At 38.0% G+C, this 22,090-nt stretch overlaps 2 protein-coding genes across 9 annotated transcripts in view; both read right to left on the minus strand.

Annotated features, from left to right (window-relative positions):
* bola1 (bolA family member 1) overlaps positions 1-11,502 on the minus strand; it is a 31,203-nt gene extending 19,701 nt beyond the window's left edge. For 5 of the 8 annotated variants that reach the window (XR_008963318.1, XR_008963317.1, XR_008963319.1 and 2 more), the window contains exons 1-3: positions 11,407-11,502; positions 10,046-10,505; positions 7,647-7,701 (exon numbers count right to left, since the gene is read on the minus strand). Coding sequence is in view for 2 of the 8 variants with exons in the window: in XM_057339286.1 (XP_057195269.1) it covers positions 7,647-7,701; positions 10,046-10,483 (493 nt within the window). In the remaining 6 variants the exon portion in view is untranslated. Of the gene's footprint in view, positions 1-3,097; positions 4,830-6,058; positions 7,702-10,045; positions 10,506-11,406 lie in introns of those variants that run through there. The other 3 variants (XR_008963315.1, XR_008963316.1, XM_057339283.1) reach the window with 3 other exon arrangements.
* An 895-nt stretch (positions 11,503-12,397) lies between these two features.
* sv2a (synaptic vesicle glycoprotein 2A) overlaps positions 12,398-22,090 on the minus strand; it is a 28,908-nt gene continuing 19,215 nt past the window's right edge. Inside the window, exons 6-13 of the mRNA XM_057339278.1 lie at positions 21,786-21,875; positions 21,223-21,333; positions 19,783-19,871; positions 19,437-19,601; positions 18,569-18,702; positions 16,782-16,985; positions 16,536-16,695; positions 12,398-16,116 (exon numbers count right to left, since the gene is read on the minus strand). Of these exons, the coding sequence (XP_057195261.1) occupies positions 15,933-16,116; positions 16,536-16,695; positions 16,782-16,985; positions 18,569-18,702; positions 19,437-19,601; positions 19,783-19,871; positions 21,223-21,333; positions 21,786-21,875 (1,137 nt within the window). The 3' untranslated portion in view covers positions 12,398-15,932. The remainder of the gene's footprint in view (positions 16,117-16,535; positions 16,696-16,781; positions 16,986-18,568; positions 18,703-19,436; positions 19,602-19,782; positions 19,872-21,222; positions 21,334-21,785; positions 21,876-22,090) is intronic.

Consider the following 22,090-nt stretch of genomic DNA (forward strand, 5'->3'; position numbering starts at 1 on the left):
AACTTACTGAAATAGAATTTTATTTATTTATTTCAAGTTTGTGCTTTTAATCCCTTAAGACTTTCTTTCCTAGGGTTCTTCTTAGTTCCTTTCTTAATTTTGAATTTGATATTGCATTTAAATTTTATATATTTCAGTGACAGACCAATTATTATTCAATTCTTATTTCATTATTTACATACAGAAGGTTGAATGGTATAAACATTTTCTTTTAATTGTTCATATTTTGAAAATTTGTCATTTGAATTTAAGTTGCATTTTTTTTACATTTGTACAACAGATTGTGATGCTATTGCATTGTACTGCTTTTCACAACTTGATTCAATTCTACACATCTCTCACCCCCTGCATGGATTTAATTTGATGATATTTTCAGGTACCAATTAAAGTATTCTCAGTTTTACACATTTTACTTCATTAAAATCAAACCAGAGTTATAATTTCTAGATACATAATTCTGTAAATCTCTGTAAATCTTCTTTGGAAAAAGAGCTGCAAAAAGAAATTGCATTTCTTTCACCCCAAAATTGTCAGTCCATTTTAGGCTCTAAACGCAGCTCACCAGTTAATCACATAATTACACAAACATCCAGTAAAAGCACACACAGCGATCACAAAAGACCCTTGACACTCACAGCCCATAGACCTGCCTGCATGGGATGTATTTTTACAATCGTTAGCCGGATCTGATTTTCAGCTGAAGTGCGTCATTATGACGAAACTTTTCAATCCAACAGATTTCTGACCCCAATTTTAACACGGGGACGAGTAAATCTCTAAGCCGTGCATTGAAGGGAGGCTTAAACGCAGATCTATGCATTCATTGGCCGAGCATTTTTTAACACAAGGGAACGGAATCTCTCGAGAATGAACCATCTCAGGGAGCTTCTAAACCTGCGGGTTCTGGATGAGCTGCTACGAAAGAAAGAAAAACAAGAGATGAAAAAGTCCCTGAAGGTCCCTGTCCCCCCCACCGACCCCCACTGTGGCCCGGCCCACAGGGCTTTTCTCTAGCACCGGGGCCTCCGTTTGGCCCCCCTCGGCCTCTTTCAGCCCCGAACAAAGCAGCAAGCCATGTTTTTTGAGGCACTAAGGAGTTAACCCTCCTCACTGCTCCGACACAATGGCCTCCCCATTGAGGCCTTTCTTCATTTAACCTTCCTAATGACAGGTTTCATCCTCTTACTCCTGACAAAAAGGAGGAGCAGAGGCAAACCCACCACCTTTCTCTTTTACCTCCTTTCACGTCCCCTCCCCTTTCCACACTCCCGAAAGCACCGGCTCTCACTTTACTGTCTGATGTGACAGCTCTTTACAGTAAATGACACTGTCAACGTTTTGGGTGACAGTTTTGGCCGGGTTTCAGTGATCAGATATATGGATATATCCAAATGAATTGTGCATTCATTTTTTAAAAGAGACAGAAGGTGCAAAAATAAAGTAATCAAATTATTGCAACAAAGCTCATCATTTTGGACAGTAAAAACATCCAAAACAGCTTTGCAGAAAAATGAGCAACAGTTGAAATGAGGTTTCATTTTTTCCTACTGTTCCAACGCTTCCTGTTGTGTGGGCTCACGGTTCACCCGTAGCTGGCACGGGAACAAAGAGGGTGCGAGAAAGCTGCCCACGACTACCACCGCTAAGCAGGGGTGCGATAGGGGTGAGCAGTTTTGACTGGGGGTCGACAGAGAACATTGACAAGACTGTTGGTCCTGCTCTGGTCTCCATGTCTCCTGTCTCAGTGTCCTGGCCTTTTCCACACCAAAGTGGGGGATTTTTTACGGTTGACCTTCTCCTCACGCTTTTGTGAACCTCTTCACCTCATGTCAATTCTCTTGACCTACTTGGTCGCCCTGGAGCAAGCCACTTAAAAGAGCGAGATGAAATTCTGTAAAGGCCACGCTCACATATGTTTCGTGTTGTCAGCAAACGCTAATACTCGATTCATTTTGCTTATAGGACTAAAACAATGCCAGCGTATGTCAGAAGATGCTTTTTATTTAAAGGGATAGTTCAGCTGAAAATAAAAATCCTGTGGTATTTATTCACCTTCATGTCATTTAAATCCTGTATATGACTCTTTCTTCTGTGGAAGACAAAAGAAGATATTTGGAGAAATGTGGTTTTGTGTTCATACAATGGAGGTTAATAGGGGCCTATATTACCAACGACCTTTAAAAATATCTTTTGGATTCCTCAGAAGAAAGTCATAGGTTTGGAATGACATGTGGGTGTGTAAATGATGAAAGAATTCTCATTTTGGGGTGAACTTTCTCTTTAACTTGTAAAATGTCGTTCTAAAAATATCAAGTGGACAACAAAAAAAAAACAAGACCTAGAACCTTAAATGAACTGTTTCACACAACAAAAATACCATCAATATTTACTCACCTTTGTGTTTTTCCAAACAGTTTTGCTATTTTGGAACCCAAACAGAGAAATTGTGAAGAGTCTTTGCATGTCATGTGGCCCAAAGTTAACTTCTGCAAAGAATCTATAAATGTTGAGTGGTTTTAATTTAATTGAATACTATTAATATACAATAAAATATTAAAATACATAAATATAAAGTAAATTGTTATATTACAATCAAACACAGAAAGGAAGTTAACATTGGTCCAGGCGCGTGCATCCATCCGTTTATAATGAACAAAGCTGTCAAGCTCGAAAAAATTATAAAACCAAAAGCAAAAGTAGGCTATTACATATCCCTTTTAAACTGAGAAGTCTTCTAAAGCCACATATTATGATGTTTTGTTTGACAAAATATATACATTTGTTAGTAGTTTTGTTCAATAATATAGTTTTATAAAACCCAGAATAAAATGTAAGAATGATTTGGACAAATTTGACTTCTTTAACAGTGTTTCGGAATCAAATCCTTTAACATATACAAATGTACTCAATAAACTGTTTCTCAAAATCACATGTTAATTTAAGTATGTTGTCCACTAAACTAAAGGCCTGTTTAAACCTATGAGAACAATTATAACCATAGAGTTGTATTTATTTATTTAATTTTAACGCCGTATCAGCACTAAGGGCTATTCATGACAAACTTAGTCAATGGTATCACAACTTTACACCTTAATACCAACAAGAATTTCACACACAGATACTATAAAGTTCTTAAAATCTTTTTAAATTGAGCAGAATTACAGAGCACATATCTATATCAATAACTAAACAGAGAAACAATACTGTTGGGATCACTTCAAGAGCGTTTTTATTCCAGCGGATGAGCGATAAAATATTGACAGCCAAATCCATTTCAATTTAAAGAGCTCACGCACATTAGATGTGAAACTGCAGCCAGCACAAGAGCATCAAATAAAAATGTCATTACATTTTTCAATGTCCAACATATTATTCTTTTGCAGAACACAAAAGACAACCAAACATGGTCCCCCATTTACTTCAACACGAAATACCTTCTCAAAATACCTTATTTTGTGTCCCACAGAAGAAAGTAGTTCACATATACAGGTTTTGAATCACACGAGGTTGAATAAATAATAACAGAATTTTTAGTTTTGGGTGAACTATCCCTTAGGCCAAAGATGATGAACATCTGCAGCTCTTTCTCTTATCCTCAACACTGACCTGGATGAAATAATTCAGTGGCTCATGGACCTGCGCGCTTTAGGTATGAAAGTAAAAACAAGACCGCAGGCTGTCACTGGTGCACTTACAGCAAAAAGGAAGATGCATTTCGGCTGGTAGGTGCGGGATATTTTCTGGTCAAAGGAGTTCAAACAAAGAGCCCTGAATGCTTGCGAGACGGGCTGTTTGTCTATTTTATAAATGGTCAAGAACCTTTGCAGTGATGTTGTAAAGTTCAGGGGAGTCACGCGGAAAAACACAAGAGACATTTTGAAATAAAATCGAAATATCAGTGTTGCTTGTGCATGCAAAAGTATAATTCGGATTGCTTGGGGAAAAATGGATTTTGCCTTTAAAAGCATCACTTTTAACAGCTACTTTTGTAAAAAAGTAATGACCGATTAAAACATTTTGTGACAAAAATGTGCGACCTAATACAGGACTGAAGCACAGCCCTGCGGTCGAATGTGGCGTGAACTACCTCAGGGCTGTAACCAGAGCAGAGCAATGCCTACCCAAACCTAAACCAATGCACGGAGAAAGGTGTGTGTTCCACTTCTTAATTCCCGAACCCACCGGACACAACGACAATCTCTACATCAAATCAGCTGCTAGCAAAGAAAAGCAGATCGCATGTTAAACGTAAAGCGTCGAGCGGAAACGCAGTAAACTCTCGGCCAACCTCGAGGTTTATTTGGTCAAATGTTTTATTTAACCTCCAATCGCTACATTAAGGCTTTCTTTCATGCGGCCCTTTACGCTCTCAGAGGCCTCGTTTTAAAGTGCTAATGAAAATAAACTTGCGGGCCCCGGCTCTTTATTTTGAGAGAGAACACTGGAGCCCCGGGTTCAGAGCAGGGTGAGGAATAGAGGGCAACGGGAACAAAGACCAGAAGACTCGGAGGTCAAATGGCCTGGTGTCCAAAACTCCTTTAGCGACACAGCCCGGGAGAGCGCCGCCGCTTGTATAATCACAGATCCGTTTTGTCCATGCGTGTAGGATAGAATATATCACGCGGGGTTGACGCGGCAACAATAGATCACGTTTTTGTCCGAGCCGGTGCGAGGCGCTTTTGACTCTTTTCAGAGGGCCACGCATCTCAGCTTAACCCTCCATTCTCTCTCTTGTTTTCTGTTCGTGACCTCTGAGTCCTGCGCTCACCGCGTCCACACAATTAGACCCTGAGTGGGAGATTTTCAGGGGAAGAACATTATCCTTGGATCTGTAGGGTCAAAGTTAATGAGGGGAATTAGAAACCATCATTAACATACTGCAAAAAAAAAACATTTTTTCCTCGATTTTGGTTTATGTGCTCTTTATTCAAATAGGGGTCACCGCTCGGCTTTTGTGCTCTTATAACGCGTGCTTGTATAACGGGATTTCAGTAAAATGGTGGTATTTAAAGCCTATTCTACCAGGTTGTGTTTCTTTGACCCAGAGTTCAATTAGAAGTATAACGCTGACCGTTCCAACTATGACAGGGCTAATAAACAAACGTTAGTTCTTCACAATGTTGACGCGTGCATAACACAGTCCAAAAATTGTGGTGTTTCAAGGTACGCATAATTTTCGCTCACATTCACAAAATGTTGGGTTTTTTCTATGTACCCATAGCTGGGTAAAATATAGACAAACCCAACCGTGAGTTGAAAAATCCCAGCGTAGGTTTACGTAAACCCAGTGGTTTGGTTTGTTAATTTTTCACCTAATCCTGGGTTGAAACAAACTAGCTTTTTTCATTGCATGCTTAAAATTGTGTTAAATTCACAAATTCATAACTTCTCCTACGTTAGAGACTGCAGACATGAATAAATTGTGTAGTTTGATGTATGTACTTTTACTTTCTTAAGTAATCAGATCCGTGATTTTTGCCTTGTGGAGAAAAAATGGATAAAAAAAATGACCACCGAGCAACCGCCCATCAATCACCCTTAACACCCCCGCAACCACCCTGGGATCATGGCGGGAACTTAAAAATGTAATTACGTTTATGAATCAAACGGTGAATGCAATTGTGTAACGTTCATTTTTCCATGGACTTCAAAAGGGTTGTGTCAACTTTCAAAGCGCTATCGAATTTTAACTCAATTTTACGAAAAGATTTACAAGCGTTTTTATTGGCCCGGCTTCAGATCCGATTTCACCACGAGTCGTGGCATTAAATAAAATAGAATATAATACCGTCCTACTTTTTAATGTCCCAAACGAGGTAATGTGCTGTCATGTGACTCCCATCACCCACCTGTGTGGACTTTGTCTTAATCCCCACTGATCTCCTCTCTGCTTTGAATACTCGGACTACTGAGTGTAACTAATTCTCCCACACAAGGATATTGTCCTGCCCATTCCGGCTTTGTTTTTCCTCTCATTCACTAGTGTCATTCGTTTGCCGAGCAGCCGGACAAAAAAAATCCTGCAAATTAAAAAGTCTTAATGAGCTATTACTCTCACCTCAAATCGAATTGTCTTCTTCGCCTCCGAAATGGATAAACAATCGGTGCGGATTATATCCCCTCTGAATGCACTGTTTCAACTCTTTGTTTGGTGGCTGAAAACAATGCAGACATTTCTGGAGATCATGTGTTTAAGTTTAGCCTGTCGAAAAACAAAAATACATGACTGAGATTGAAAAAAGCCACTTCCTTTTTCCCTTTAATTGAGTAGTTGGGTCATTTACTCACCCCATGTTGTTGCAATCTCCTTATTTTCTTTCTTTTGTAAAACACAAAATGCAATGAATGTTCATCAATGGTATTACAACGGTCATATACACTAACCGAACAAAAATGTTGGGTTAGTTTTAAAAAAAAATGGACAAACGCAATCCAAATTTTATTTGACCCAACAACGTTAATTTATAACGCAACGGTTGAGTTTGTACGGTATGAAATATATAACACGCAAATACACAACAATACACAAACAACAGCGTTTGGTCAAATATGAACAAACCCAACCGTTGGGTTATAAATGAACCAATGCTGGGTTGTTTCAACCCCAAATTCTGGGTTGTCTTAACCCATTGATGGGTCAAAAATAAGCATATTCTGGGTTAATTTAACCCAACTGTTGAGTTTTTCCATTTTTTGACCCAATGATGGGTTCAAATAATGTACAAATAAAGTACAAAGTGGCCGATGTCAGATTTTGTTCACAAGTCAAAGTAGGGGTACTTGAGTTATTAAAATATTACTGTAAGGTTAAGCACGTGTAAGCAAATGCAACAATGACAAAATGTACATTTTTAAGTGAACTATTTCTTTAGGCACCATGGACTTTAATGATGCTTTCTTTTTGTGCAAATGAAACTTGACCATTTCCCAGCAAATGGTAAACGCTTCACCCCCCGCAGTACACAAACAGTGCATCAGACGGAGGAACGGTACAGACGACTATTCCATAGAGACAGCCCGTTCCTATAGGAGTTTTTTTAGACAACCATTTGGTGCACCCATCTCTAACCTATTGACCCTCAACCTAGAGAGGTCAGCTGTGTCAGAGAGCCCAGATCCAGCACAGGCCTGTAAATCAAACGCTGGCGGGAACACCGTACTGTCCAGAATCCCAGCCAGGCCTGGCACCATCACTCTCCCGGCTCTGACGCACTACCAGTCCGGTTCCCACTGAAACACGCCATCCTGGCAGGCCTCGTGACCCCGGCCGGGACACATCAGCCTTCGGTCACACTGCGGCTGGAAAGCGCTCGGCCGCATACCCGCCCGGCCCCACCTGTGTAATGGGTCTTCCTGTTCTGGCTTGTATCAAGCATGTAGCTATCATTCAGGCACAGCCACACCTGGAACTCAAGCACACAAATCACACTCTGAGGGTCCTCTATGCCCTCTTGAGACAGCGAACGTTAAACACGCATGGGTTTGACCTGTGTGGGATCGCCCTAGGGCTCTCTCTAATGGATGGAGCCATAAAACGGTCGTGTTGCTGTTTTTCCAGCCAAACGACGACACCAGTTGTTCTGATTCCTCACTGGCTTTGTGACCCAAGTCATCTGCATGCATGAATGAACTCGAGGAGGTTTTACCTTCTGCTGACTCCAGGCTCCAGCGATGAAGAACAGTTCTGTCCGCTCGAATACACTGTAAACAGAAGCAATTCATCATCATCACACAATACAATAATCTCAGGAGGCTGTAATGTAAGACATTATACAGTGAAATCAATATAATAAATAATACATTGGTTCCCAATAGGGCTGTCATAACATCAGATCTTCGTGACACGATAGTGTGGCCAGAAGGAATTCGTGGTAACAATATTATCACAATATCTATTGAAATGTAATAAATATATGTAGGCATTGGTCAAATTTATATATATTTTTTGTTTCTCTTTATCTTTATACTCAAAATATGAGTGTAGGAAGAGCGAGTTTGCAACCATTGTGGCTCTTAAAGTAGTAGTTTACTTCAGAATTTGCCCCCATTGACTTTCCATAGTAGGAATAAAAATAACCAATGAAAGTGAATTGGGGCGAATTTTGAAGTGAACTACTCCTTTAACATCTTTCAAGAAAACATCTATTTGTTTTGGAACTAGTGGTGTCACAATGTACCAGTATTGGCAATAGCTATGATATTAAACACTTTGAATACTGATATTGTGTTAACTGCATGTATGATAATATCATAAGGAATTCAGCATCTGTATAAGGTTGACACTTAAACATAGTTTTTGTGTATTCCACACGTTTGATGTTTTGCCTTAAAACTTGTAGGAAAGTATATTCTAATCAATAACATTCGCCCAATATTGCTATTTTACAATGAGGTATTTTAAATGATATAACATATAATGAAGTTATAATACAGACCATATCATTACCAAACTGATCTGAAACATCACATCCCTGCTGTCTACATTTTTGTCCACATACCACCAAATTTTTCCACTTTCCATAATCTCACGTATTCAAATCATTATAACTTTATATTATATTTGGACTTGTAAAACGAATCCATGGCCATTCGTGTTTAACAGAGGCATCACTCCACAAACCTCCATGATCACACACAACGCTGAACTGATATTATGCTGCCCTCTGGAGGTGCAAATATATACATTTGCGTTTATGCAATAGCAGTCACTTTGATCCAAAGCGACCTACATTGCATTCAAGCCATACGGTATATATTATAAGTATGTGTACTACCCCAATTATTTACAAATTGAGCAAAAGAAAGTGACTAGGAACAATTATAGACAGATTTTGATATCATTTAAGTACTTTTAAAGCTTCAATAAAAGGTACAGTAATGTAGCTGGGCAAATTTCAAATCCTACATAAAAAAGGTTAATTACAACATTCTAGCTTGTCTAAAATACATGGTAAAATCGTGACAGCTCACATATTCATTTTAGCCTGGACTTAAAGGTGCTGTCTGTCATTTTTTGGAGGATCTATTGACAGAAATGCAATATTATATACATAACTATGTCTTTAGATAAAGCCCTTACATAGTGAAGCGTTGTTTTTATTACCTTAGAACGAGTTATTTCGGTTGCACTTTATTTTACAGTACATGTACATATAGTGTGCTTACAGTGTACTTACCTAAGAAAGTACTGGGTGGGTAATTTAAAGTAACTACATGGGATAAGATTAGGTTTAGGGGTAGGTTCAGGTTTAGTACCTAGTTATTACCCAGTTATAATATTTACTATAATAAGTACACAGTATGTACATGGGAAACGGGACTGTAAAATAAAGCGCTACCGTTATTTCTATCTACATAAACCCTTGCATGGAATTCGTCATGTTGTTTGTACAGTAGCCCTAAACGACAAAGGTAAAAACATTGTTAGTTGGAATTCTAAACCTCACCGCTAGATGCCGCTAAATTTAATACACTGGACCTGTAAGTGTTGTCTGTGAAACTGGGCATAGATGTATTACACCAAAGCCAGTGATGGTAAAGAGATGCCTAATGGTCATGAAAATATGTCCATTTTCATAATGCAAAATGTAAACATTTTTAAAATGGAATTCAGTTGGCGCAGTGAAGGCCAGAAAGATAAAACTGCACTAAACAAGGTTTTAGATTTGTTTTTTTTAGTTTCCGTTTTATTTGGTACATTTTTAACAAGGATTTAAAACCGATCGTAATTTCACACCCTCCGAGTTCCAAGTGATAAATCAAAATAGTGATATGCTTTTGACGTGAAAAAAGCAGAGTTTATGTTATATTATATTACTAAACCAGTCCAACCCAATAGGAACAAATTGTGTTTATTGAGGTTTATATAGGGGAAGGAAAAATATTTCTCTAGGTCAGATAAAACTTCAGATATCCGCATGAAGCAAAAGAGCAACAAACCACCTGTTTACTTCACTTCATATCTGACCATTACAACAATAAACCCTCTAAGAACAGAGTTTGTTTCTGCAATAAAACCGTTTTTCCACAGTCAGTCTTGACCTGCCTTCAATTTCTCAGCCATTGTGTTATCATGTTTGGATCCGCCCAGGCACGGAGGGCTTTTGGCCAGACTGGGGTTGCTGCTCCACTGCTGGGGTGTCTTGGCCTGGATGGCGAGGGCATGAACGCAGGTACTGAGTTCCTCCTTCAGGGCTTCGTTTACAAGCCGATGCCGCTGCAGGAGGGACAGACTCTCAAACTGTGGACTCACCACAAGAACTCTGAAGTGAGATTCTGAACCGGGGGGCACGGCATGCATGTGACTCTCGTTTAGGACCTCCAGGTGCTCGGGTTCGAGAGCCTGGGTCAGTTTGGTCCGTATGGTGGTCTCTACGGGTCGGGAACCACTGTGTTCCATGTGGGGCTGATGATGTAACAGCTGTCTGGAAAAGGCGAGACTGAAACAAGAAGGGCGCAGGCAGCGAAGAGCACTGGACAGCATCAGGGGGTAGAGAGAAGACAACCTGAAAGTAAACATGCTGGAGGTAAATATATTTGTGTAGTTAAAAAATATCAAGTTATTTTAGATTATATATTATTATTAATACAGAATAATATATTATTAACAGTTTGTTCTCTACATTTTTGCTGTCACATCATAGGACACAATTACGGTTTCTTTGTCGACAATTACCCATGTTACTTTTGTTCCTGGAACCCTGCAGCAAAACATCACATGCTTTTAAAAACTACACTTTGCAGGTAAATATAATAAATAAAATATAATAAAAAGTTAAAGCAAAAGGTGATGCTAATGGATATTACAAATAGCTAAAAGGATGGAGGGTGACTTTAAAGACATTACTCTAAAAATAATTTATTATAATTTATACTATTAAGTAAACATTAAACCGTTATAAGCAAAATACATGTTACGTTATTTAATCTTTTTATTAATGTAAAGGAAAAATTAAGAAACGCCTTGACTGTCTCTTAATAAATTACCACTGGAAAATACAACATCTACTTAAAATAGAAACTCAAAATTGAATCATATCTATTTGGCTATTGCCCTGTATAGAACTAAAAGACTTCACACACAGGTAACGTATTTTCGGGTACATGACTGAGAAACGTACCAAAATACAACTTTTATCTTGTATCTTTTTATTGTCTGTGAAGTATAAACGAATAGTAGTGTAATGATATAAATACATGGCATGTTCTATTGAATGTCATACAGAAGAGTTCATGACAGAAAGACTAATAATACAACATGTTCTAGATTTGTCTACATCGCTGTGTAACACCGTCCACGTCGTGTTCTTTAAAAGGCATATTCTAAGGCATATTTAATTAACCGTCAGACAAATAGCATTGGGAGGATAGAAATGCATAATAAAAAGTGGAAATAATTTCACTCACCTTTCACGCTGGACTGTCCGTGTTGTTTGTACAAACAGGAAGCGATTCGTGCATGCCTACCCTACGTCAGTTTCAAAGACGTTACTGCCGCCTATCGGCGAGTGTGCAGCAGTTCAACTATATGCGTCGTTGCGCAGACTGATCGGAGTATGTTATCAAAACACCGCGAGAGTTGTTCAAAAGCCGTGCTGTCGAATCGCTCTCGCGGTACTCGATGTTGTTCGACAATCGATCTGCGCAATGCAATAGGCTTGAACGTTAAAAGTATAATAAACATTCTGAATAGTTTAATTCTACATATAACGATAATACAACACAATTTGTGTTGACAGAAAAGTTTTATTACCCGAGTTACCTGAGTGTGCAAGCAGGCAGCAACGGCCTAGGCCTGCCTCCTATAATTAATATTTTGGCAATTCACCAACAGCTTGTGCTTGTCCCGCAAAACCGAACGTTTGTCCTGTCATATATATTAAACTTAACATGGTTTTCATTTGTAGGCCTAACGTTACACGTTATAAAAGTAGCATTTTAAAGCATGTCCTTATTTTCAAACGCACGCTGTTCACGCTTTCTCCATATAGGATCCAGAATTTAGACAGAGTGTTATTTATCACTATTTTATAGATGTAGGATATGTCAAATATATACTGTTGTGGTTAAATTAAAACAATCACCAAAGAAATGCATTGACAGAAAGTCCAAACCCCTAACTTAAAACCTGCAAATGTAATAAATGCATTGACAACGCAATCTATTCAAGCATTATAACGTTTGTTTATTATTTGCATGTATGATTCAAAACCACGAAAGGAGTTTTTCTGCACAAATTCCCCCGCATACGCGACAAAAAAGTTAACCTCTCAAAAACTGTAGGGCTTAATGCAGAACCATTCTGGTAAGGATGGAATATTATATATTCAGTGGTAATGCCAACATCATTTCATTTCTCATATACAAGAAAACAAATCACAAAATGAACAGCAAACAGTACTCTTATAATATCGTCAACATTTTTTACGTTTTTTGTTTTATTGTTCCACATATTTATTCTTTTACATACAAACAACTACAATCTCTACAGCACAGTACAATGATAAGGTGATAAACTCTCGGTCACATTTAAATTATGGCAATACACTGAAACTGACAAAAGCATCAGAAGACCTATGGTAGCCTATATTTCTGAGTACACGGATGTTGGCCTTTTTTCTTTCAGCTGTTTCGTTGAACATGGCCATTGTAGTGTGCTTCCTATCCCAATAGTTCGGGGCTCGAGCAAGGATACATGTTTACCACTTATTGCTTTGATTTCTTTTTGCACACAAGATTGATTGTTGCTAAGTGAACACGTTTAGAAATAGAAAAGACCCTGTAACAAAATCCAAGTCTCACAACCAGTACACAATCTTAAGTGATGAAGTGCACCAAATCCAGGACTGCTTTTACATAGAGATAAGTCATAGCTTCACTGAGATAAGTTACTGTAATTCAGCAGTTCACAGCATACAACAGCAATTATTACACACTCATTTGTAATTCAATGAACAACGGCGACACATTTGAGATGTGACAATGAACAGTTACACACTGCAGGACTTGAAACCGAATGTGAGAAAAAATGTTGTGAGAAAATGTTTCACGGTAAAGTAGTTAAATGGGAAATTGTGACAGCGACATTAATGGAGTTTTATATCAACAGATGGCTGGTGTTGCATACAAACACAAGTGTCTGACAAACGCAAATTTTCATTTGATGTCTTTTTCAAGTAGCCTATCCACTAATTTTAACCAGCTTTCGGGCTTGTTCAAGAACAATATTTTAGTTTTGAAACTCAACTTTTACAAGAGCATTAAGTGCGTCCCATTTGAGTAAAACACTAGACCCGATTAAGATATATCTATGAGCCTCAAAACTCTGTGCTATTCATGCGTGTGTCTATTTCTTTTAATGCTCGCTCACGTTACTCACTTAAAAGTGAATGTATTATGTGGTATATTCTTCTTCATGCCACGATGTGAGATCTACAAACCGAATAAGTAGAAAATATTTGGCAATTATAGATGCACACTTTTCACACATGGAACACGTAAAGATTGTCACTACGGCATCTGTGACTCTAGGAACGCTGACCAAAGGTCACGGCAGGGATGGCAGTTTCTAGGACGGTTCCTTTTTAAAACTATGCGACGTGTGTGGCACGTTAGGAAAACAAGCTGGTTTTCACATCATAATGTGTAAAGTGTCACTTTCTCTAAACGAAATGAACTATAAGGTCACTATTGACCTATTTAAAGCGCGCTTGATCAGAAGTTGCATTTGAGCCTAAAATAAATAGTTTGCGTTAACTACTTCGGTTGAATTATTATTTGTGTGTACGTCTTGAAGTTGTTTTAAAAAAGTCCCTTTATATTTAAAATGGCCGGTTGTGTTGTGTGTCTACTCTGAGCACATAATATGGCTGCTATCCTACAAAATGGCAGTAAACAAAGTTGAATGACACCGAAAAACTGTTGCAGTGTAGCTTGTTCAGAAGCATCAGAGACGGAAAATAGCTTTTAACCGGGTGGGGTTGTATCCTTTTCAAGGTTTTTTTTGCTTGGACAAGAAAGACTAGTTCTCCATGAAACTATTATTGTGCTTGGTTAAATGGAGCCGAATTTGAGTTTTTTAGCTGTTTGTCCTAATAGATACAGTTTTTGTTTTTCGTCAAATAATTGCTTACGTAATTTAGGGTTTTAAAAACGATTAAAGTATCTTTCTGTGGCTTGTTTTTGATGCTCTATTTAGTTACTGCTACCATGTCACCAAACAATTCCGAACATCAGGTTAACAATGATACAGCAAAAATTCACCCCGCATGTTGCACGACATCTGTTTCTACAGATACTCAAAGTAAAAAATACTATAAAATCGTACGCTCATAAACAGTTATATAAATGAATACAAATATTCAGAGAACACTCAACATGCAAGCACACATACTTCCACACATCCTCACAGACAAACAGATACCTCAGTTTCTTTATAAGAACACGAGAGAAAACATTTATGAGGGTGTCTGTGTGTGCTGTGTTATTCAGTCACTTTTTTAAAACATATTTACTTTGATAATTAAAAAAATAACAAAAAAATCCTTCAACAGTATATACATACATCAAAATGAATCTAAGACTTTAAGTTGGTACTAGATCAACATCTGAACATGAAAGTATTTTTCCTTAAAAGTATATATATACAGTATACATACATGTATATATATTTATTTGTATATTTATTATTAGATCAAGAGTTTTTAAACAGACAAACTTGATTAACAGCTCGTTTTTATATATATTTATAATCAATACATAATTTACATATTCATCAAAATAAACCTATTGGTTTGGATAGTATAATCAAGTCACCTTGTGCTTTATTTTTTCCTTTCGTTTTTAGCCGCGTGTGTTGAATGAATGTTTTGAAGGAGAGTGTTTACTGCAGGACACATCGGTGGTCACGGTCGGTGTAACTCTCACTAGTGCACATTCATGGGGACACAGCCAGAGCTACTCTAAAATAGAATAACGAAACTGAAAGAATGTTTTGCCTTTAAAACCCCATAACTATTTATCTCATATTTCACATCATGTCCAAAGACAGAGAATCATGGGTAGACAGAGCGCTTCCTTCAGTTATCTTCAAGCCTATTCTTAGGAATTTTCACACTTCGGTACATGCACAACCTTCAATAATCAGACATGTTAAAAGAGTAAGAGCATTCTCCAGATGGAGTGAAACCAAAATTAAGTGTTACAGAAAACATCTGTACTGCCTATTATGATGTGACTATAACAATAATTGCACGGAAACTTGAGCGCTTGAGCCGAAATTGCAGACAATTACGGGATCACGCGCAAGTTTTATGTTTTGTGGACACACAGAGTTCTTGGGACACAAACAACTAGAGCAAACGCAACAACCATCACCACTAGATCAACACTGTCTATTCAAATATCTACTTACTGACATCCCCGGTCCTCAGTGATGGATTTGAAATCACACGACGAATTGAAAAAAGATTAAAGGTAAAGTTAAGTGATCATGTTAAATTTCACAACCACACCATAAAGAACGCAAAGCCGGAATGTGTTTCACATGGCAGTTTTTCGACGCATTCACACACTATTATTTCTCTGAGACAAGACATCGGAATGGGGTCAGGGATTCATTCATAAATTAAATAAACTGATCTGCGTTTTGGAAAGACATGGCAGCCAGCACTACATACTATCAGTTGATATTCCCTACCCAAGAATTCAGGGAATACACATTTATACACACAGATTTAAATGAGACGAAAAATTGAGTTATAATACAATTGCACACGTTGGAGGAATGAACATATCGCTAACTGATCTGTATAATGTGGAAATTGTTTCGGCTGCATCCAGCATCGCTCACTCACGAACGGGGTTTGGGATACGGGCGACACCAATTGGGCAATCCTTATTTAAGCACGCCACCTGCTGGCTAGAATGCTGGACTATTGGAGCACCTGACCACGAGTTTCAGGAAGCTTGAGAGCCAAGAAGCTTCCAACAGCCAAAGCACCCGAAGCGAAGAGGATGGGCACCGCTTTAGTGATGCCCACAAACGATTGAAAGATGCTGATGCCCAGAACTGCAGCTAACTTACAAAGGGCATTCAAGAACCCAAAGGCTGTTGTTCTGTGAAAAAAGATATGAAATAAGTGTCAATCTCACTGTATTTATTTACAACAGAATAGACACATAAAATCCCTGATGTTTTCTGAAATCAAACAGCTGTTCATCGATTGACCACTTAGGGGCACTAAACAGCACACAGGCACTGTCAATATACTGTATTTTCTTTCCAAGAATGCACACAAGTGCCAAAATCACATTTTGACTGAGAATTTTGAGGTATTCCCTAAAATAACGATGCATTTGATCTGCACTGCAGAGGCGATGCAGCACAGATTTGCAACCATGAATGATTATTTATGACTCCAAACAATGTTGTGAATATCTGAGATATAACGGTATAACGTTCATATAACGAAAATGATACAATAGTGGCGATATTCAAGAATAACATTAAGGACAGAAACACAAACTTGGCCCACCTCTTGTCAGAGGGGTACAGCTCCACCGTGAGCACATCCAAAGCGTTCCACGATGCAATGCTGATGCCACCGAAGAGACAAAGCAATGCGATCATAGCCGACTCGCTGTTTCCGAACGACAGGAAGAAGCAGCTGATGCAGGATATCACACTGGAACCCGCTACAGTGAGAAAATATGCGTTGCTTTTACACAGGGTAATTGCCTTCGTAAAGTAATTGCATTAATGCAAAATTAATGTTTTTTACCCAACATCCTAAGACGACCGAGCTTATCCATAAGCAAAGCGGACACGATGTTCCCAGGTAGGACAGCGAGCGTGCCGAGGAAACTGACGAAGTATATCATGTAGGCGTTGTTATCGTCGCTGAAGTCCAGCATGCAGCCCTCTTTGTTATGCAGGAAGGTGCTGTTGATGAGCTTGCTGTTGATGAGTCTGTACTTAAAAAGGTCTAAACAAAAAAGGACAGGAGCCTCATTAACCAACACAACAACCTATTGTTTCATTACATGCAAATCTTGAGGTCCCGGCAAAGGTACACTTTTTTACCAGGTATAACTATAAATCTAATGGAGTGTTGTTTATTATGTCTTTCTGTGCATATAGCTGAAAAAATGTTTAGTTCATATTTCTAGATGTCTGTTATTTATAAGAACAAATAACTCTGGGTAATATTATTTATACATTAGGCGTGTGTTCGAAATCCCTTACTACTGGGTTAATGGGTAAGTGCTTATAGGCCAGACATCTACAGTATACGGATCAATAGATTGTCTGCATGAATAATGCATTTTGTCAATGCATGCATTTTAAACACAGAGATATTGCTGAGCACGGCATTATAGATGTGTCAGTCTTCATGGCATAGAAAACAGAGAAAAACTCGGGAGCGTGTTTAACCTTTGGGCTCAACAACTGAATCCAACAGAATCTGATTTGAGCTACTAATGTTAATGAGATTATATCATCCTTTATATAGAGCCATGGAAGAAATTAAGAGACCATTTCAAAATTATTTTCTGAATTTACTATTTATAGGTAAAAATCATTTCTGTTTCATTCTGCGACAATATTTATCCCAATTTTTTATTTAATATTGTCTCTATTTGCATTTACATTTACGCCTTTGGCAGATGCTTTTATCCAAAGCGACTTACATTGCATTATACTATACATTTGTTTCTAAGTATGTGCAGTCCTCTGGGATCGAACCCACGACCTTGGTGTTGCTAGCGCCATGCTCTAACCACTGAGCCACAGGAAAACAGTTTTATATTCAAATTTTTGATATACAGTTCTCATGTTTTATCACAGTGTCATGCTGTCAGTCTTTCACATTGCTGTTCGATGACTTTATGTCACTCCTGAATAGTGACACTGGACTGGAATGGCCACAATACATCTTGAAATGCTGATTAAATTAAAATTGATCTTAAACCTCTCTTCATTTTTTCCGCGGCTGTATTTATACATTCATTTAACAATATTAATTAGCTGATTCTGAAATCATAAATACGTTTTAGTATTAAATTACAAAATACATGTCTTTGCTCATTTTGTTCACCATATTGGATTTTTTATTAAGTACGTTCATTGCTCTTTAACTTCTGGGAACAATGTTTGTGACTACGTACACCTAAATTTTGATCTGGGTAGACAGCTGTGGTTTCTGTCTCTGCATTAATCTGAAGCCTGCAACGCTCGGAGGAACAATCATAAACGCCCAGCATGATTGAGTCATAAAATGCAGATTGTCATTTTGTCAAAGACAGCTGTGGAAGAATCTGAGCTGTTGTTGCTAGGATACCTGAAACAATCTCAATGCATGCAATAGCTCCAGAAACCGGGGCCATTTTGACCGAGGGAATACACACCATACGATCATCTTTATACTACGGATAATACCTGTACATAAAAGACTACGGGAAAAGACTGCGGCTTGAATCTTTATTTTATATGCCTGACTGACAAAAACACTCAAGAAAAATCAACCGAAACGCTTTATTTGAGGGGTTAAATTTGGGACGTTCTCACCGGTGTTGTAGAACAGGGTGGAGATGAAGGTGCAGTTCCTGAAGAAGGTGTTGCTTGACGTGATGTCCTCAAAGTAGCATTCCTCAAACAGGGAATCTTCAAATACCATAGACTTCATCTTCAGATTCAAGAACCTGTAATGACAAGGAAGAAGGAAAACTGCTCAGATGATTTTCTTTCATAACCCAGGAGACATAAATGGAAGATAATTGAATAAGTATCACATATGTCTTGTACATTTCTCTTAACCTTTTTTTAAAAGAAAAAACATAATAACAAATAGCAAACTTTAATGTCTTGGCAAATCTGAGAAATTGTAAAGATATAAGACAGATTCTGCTCCTCGGGAAAACCAAAGCAATCAAAATACTCAATTGCCATTATTCACATTGCTTTCTAGGAGAAACAACTGAGATAATAAAGAGAGCTTCTTTATGATTTTACATTTTTCATTCAGAATCTGTTATGTGTACGTTTATGCAAATGTGGAAAATACGGAAAGTGCTTGAGGACAATAACACAGACCTCAAATCAAAGCATCTAAATGACAATTACTGTGAGTTAAATCTAGTGAGCTGTCTTGCTGTCCCCATAGGCAGCCACCTTCGAAGTCATCAAGTAATTTAAACGCTCTTCACTACATCTAGCAGTCCACAAAACAAGATAAGGACTGGACAAAAGTTTACACATAAAATGTTATTAACTTCTGTGCATCTTTTAGTTTTATTTGAGTTAATAGTTTAGTTTTATTTTAATTTAAGTTCATTTTAAGACAAAAGACAAAAAAAGAATGACACAATTGAGCATTTCACTTATGATAGAAAAGTACACATCAAGTGTTTGCATGCTGCCGGTGAGCAGTGCTTACTTGTTGTTGAAGTACTCTCCATTCCGGTGGATCTGGTTCTCTAGGGTGAAGTTAAATGTCACATGCTCCACTTTCTCTTTGATGAAGACTTTTGTGCGTGAGGAGTACTCTTGTTTCTGCAGATACTTGATCATGTCAGGGAACCAAACAGTCAAGCCGTAGTAGCTGAGGGCAAAAAGAGATTAAAAACATGCGAATGAGGCAAATCATTATCACTCACATTGCCCGGTTAAATAGGTCCTAAAATGAAACATCATAAACAGGACATATTAATAAACGTAACATGAGATACTATTAAGTCATTTTGAAAGTCTGTAATACAGTGTACCTGTAGGTTATTGTTTACCTGAAGGACATGGAAAACCACACAGCCATCATCATGTAGGTGGTCCTCCTGTATTCTGGATTAAAGACTGTCAGAAAGTTGCTCCACACCTGGAAAATTTCATTAAAAAGATTGTTGTAAAAACATCTTTAAAGGGCTCATCGGATGAAAATCGGACTTTTTCCGAGTTATAATTATATTAATAAATAATAATATTTCCAGTGCTATAATCGGGTCCCCAGTGCATCTACCAACTCAGAAAACGTGAAAAACAAGAACCCAGAAAGGTTGTTTGGGTTTGCCTTTCCCTGCAAGCATGTGAGAAATCGAGCCGTTCAGATTTCGCTCTTATTATAATGTTATTCCACGTAATTCCGCTGAGATCTGCAGGTGCGCATTCCGTGGATTTTAGGCAAGCATACACGCACAACGTTAGCATATTACTAAGTGGCGCTGTTTGCTGTGATGGATTTTTTAGTCTCCAGACGAATGATTTGAGACATTTAAAACGAAACTAACCGCGGAGGAGTTCAGGAAATATTATTTCGCTAAACGATTGCCATGGCAGTACTACACATGTGTTGTGTTGACACGCCGGACGGAAGGGGGGTGGGATGCGCAATAACTCATTAACATTTAAAGAGACATACACCAAAACGGGTTGCTGTGAGCATAGCTGTTTTTGACGAGGCAAAAAGGGTTTTGTTTACACAGCCATTGAGTGTTTTTAATCAAAATATGTTACAGACATTTCATGAAGACCCTAATAAATCATACCAACTTGTTGTAAGTGCTCATACGATGATCCCTTTAAAACGCAACTTAAAAATGACAAAATATACTCCTCTACACTTAAAAACATTCTGGGTTATTTTTAACAAATCGTTGGGTCAAAAAGTAACAAACCGGGTTGTAGAATGACATATGCTTGGTTGTTTTAACCCATTGGCGGGTCAAATATAAATATTTTCTGGGTTAATTATTTTAACTCAATGGTTCGGGTTCGTCCTTTTGACCCAACGCTCGGTTGAAAATAATTCAAAAAATTTTATAGTGTACACATTCTTAATACAGAGCTCCCTGCTCATTCAACCCAGACCATAGTTTTATTTATTTAATACAATGTCACACAACTTTCAGCTTGTTAACATATGACCACCTACATTTACACATCAGCAACAGGCAAATGTACTATTGCTATTCATTTCACATGCAAGTTTATAACAACCAAGACAATTATAACAGAAATCATTTACAACAGATATCTTAAAGATACCATGGTAAAAACAGGGTGAATCTGGTTGTAAAAAATATTTATGACTTGTTGGTGCAGATTAACAAAAAAAAGAAAAGCTACAAAAATATGGCCTCTTTAAAACATTTTAAAAGATTTGTTGCAAACTGCAGATTTTTATTAGGACTTCCGTTTCTTAGCTATCGGCTGTGTTTATTGTACAGTACCTGATGGAAGAGATTGGTCAGTTTGATCCTCCAGCGCACATGCCATGCGGTGCCCTCACCGCCCATATCAACCAACTCATCCATCTGCTTCACCGTCTTAATGTTGGTGACCTGTGGATTTGACAACTTTATACTTATTACTTATACACACCAAAGAAGACAGTTGTATGTGGTTAGGTGTTTAGAATCTTTATATACAGCTATTTAGAAAGAACACTGGTATCTGTCAATGGGAGGTGAGCTGCGTTTATTGAGCAAAAAGAGACACTTGAGGGCCTTTATTGTAAATACAGTAAATCTACGTATAGTAAAAATTCCCTTCAGTTCTGACTAAATTAACTATATATGCCTTGAGTCACTAAGCTTTTACACAACGGTCACATCGTAATAAAACAGCCATGATTTTTCATTAAACACTTTGAGTTCCAGTTCGGCCCGACAAATTGAAACTCATTAGCCTTACTGCATAATTTATTGTTCATATTGAGAAATGAAAATTCCCACAGATCATTTCTGTTCTGTTTGTTATTGAGGAGTGAGTGTAGAGATGCTGTGGTACTCACGGAGAAAACTCTCTCTGGGTGTCCTTTAGCCCTCATGTTCGTATCATGGACCTGCTTCAGAATCATCCAGGCTTCATCGTGTTTCCCGTTCTGTAAAAACACAAACTCTGTAGTGGAATCAACTAGGATGATTCCTAGATACGGTCCGCAAGCAGGCCCCGTCAGTGAAAAAAATCTTGGTTACCATAGTTACCAATTATTACGGGACAAAAAGTAGCTGCTTATATACGATGTTGGTGTGTCATGGTTTATATTTCAAACAAAGCAAAGTTGCTGATGCTTTAAAACATACATTATGTAAACAT

This window comes from Triplophysa rosa, linkage group LG8, assembly GCF_024868665.1.
Source record: "Triplophysa rosa linkage group LG8, Trosa_1v2, whole genome shotgun sequence".
NCBI lineage: Eukaryota > Metazoa > Chordata > Actinopteri > Cypriniformes > Nemacheilidae > Triplophysa > Triplophysa rosa.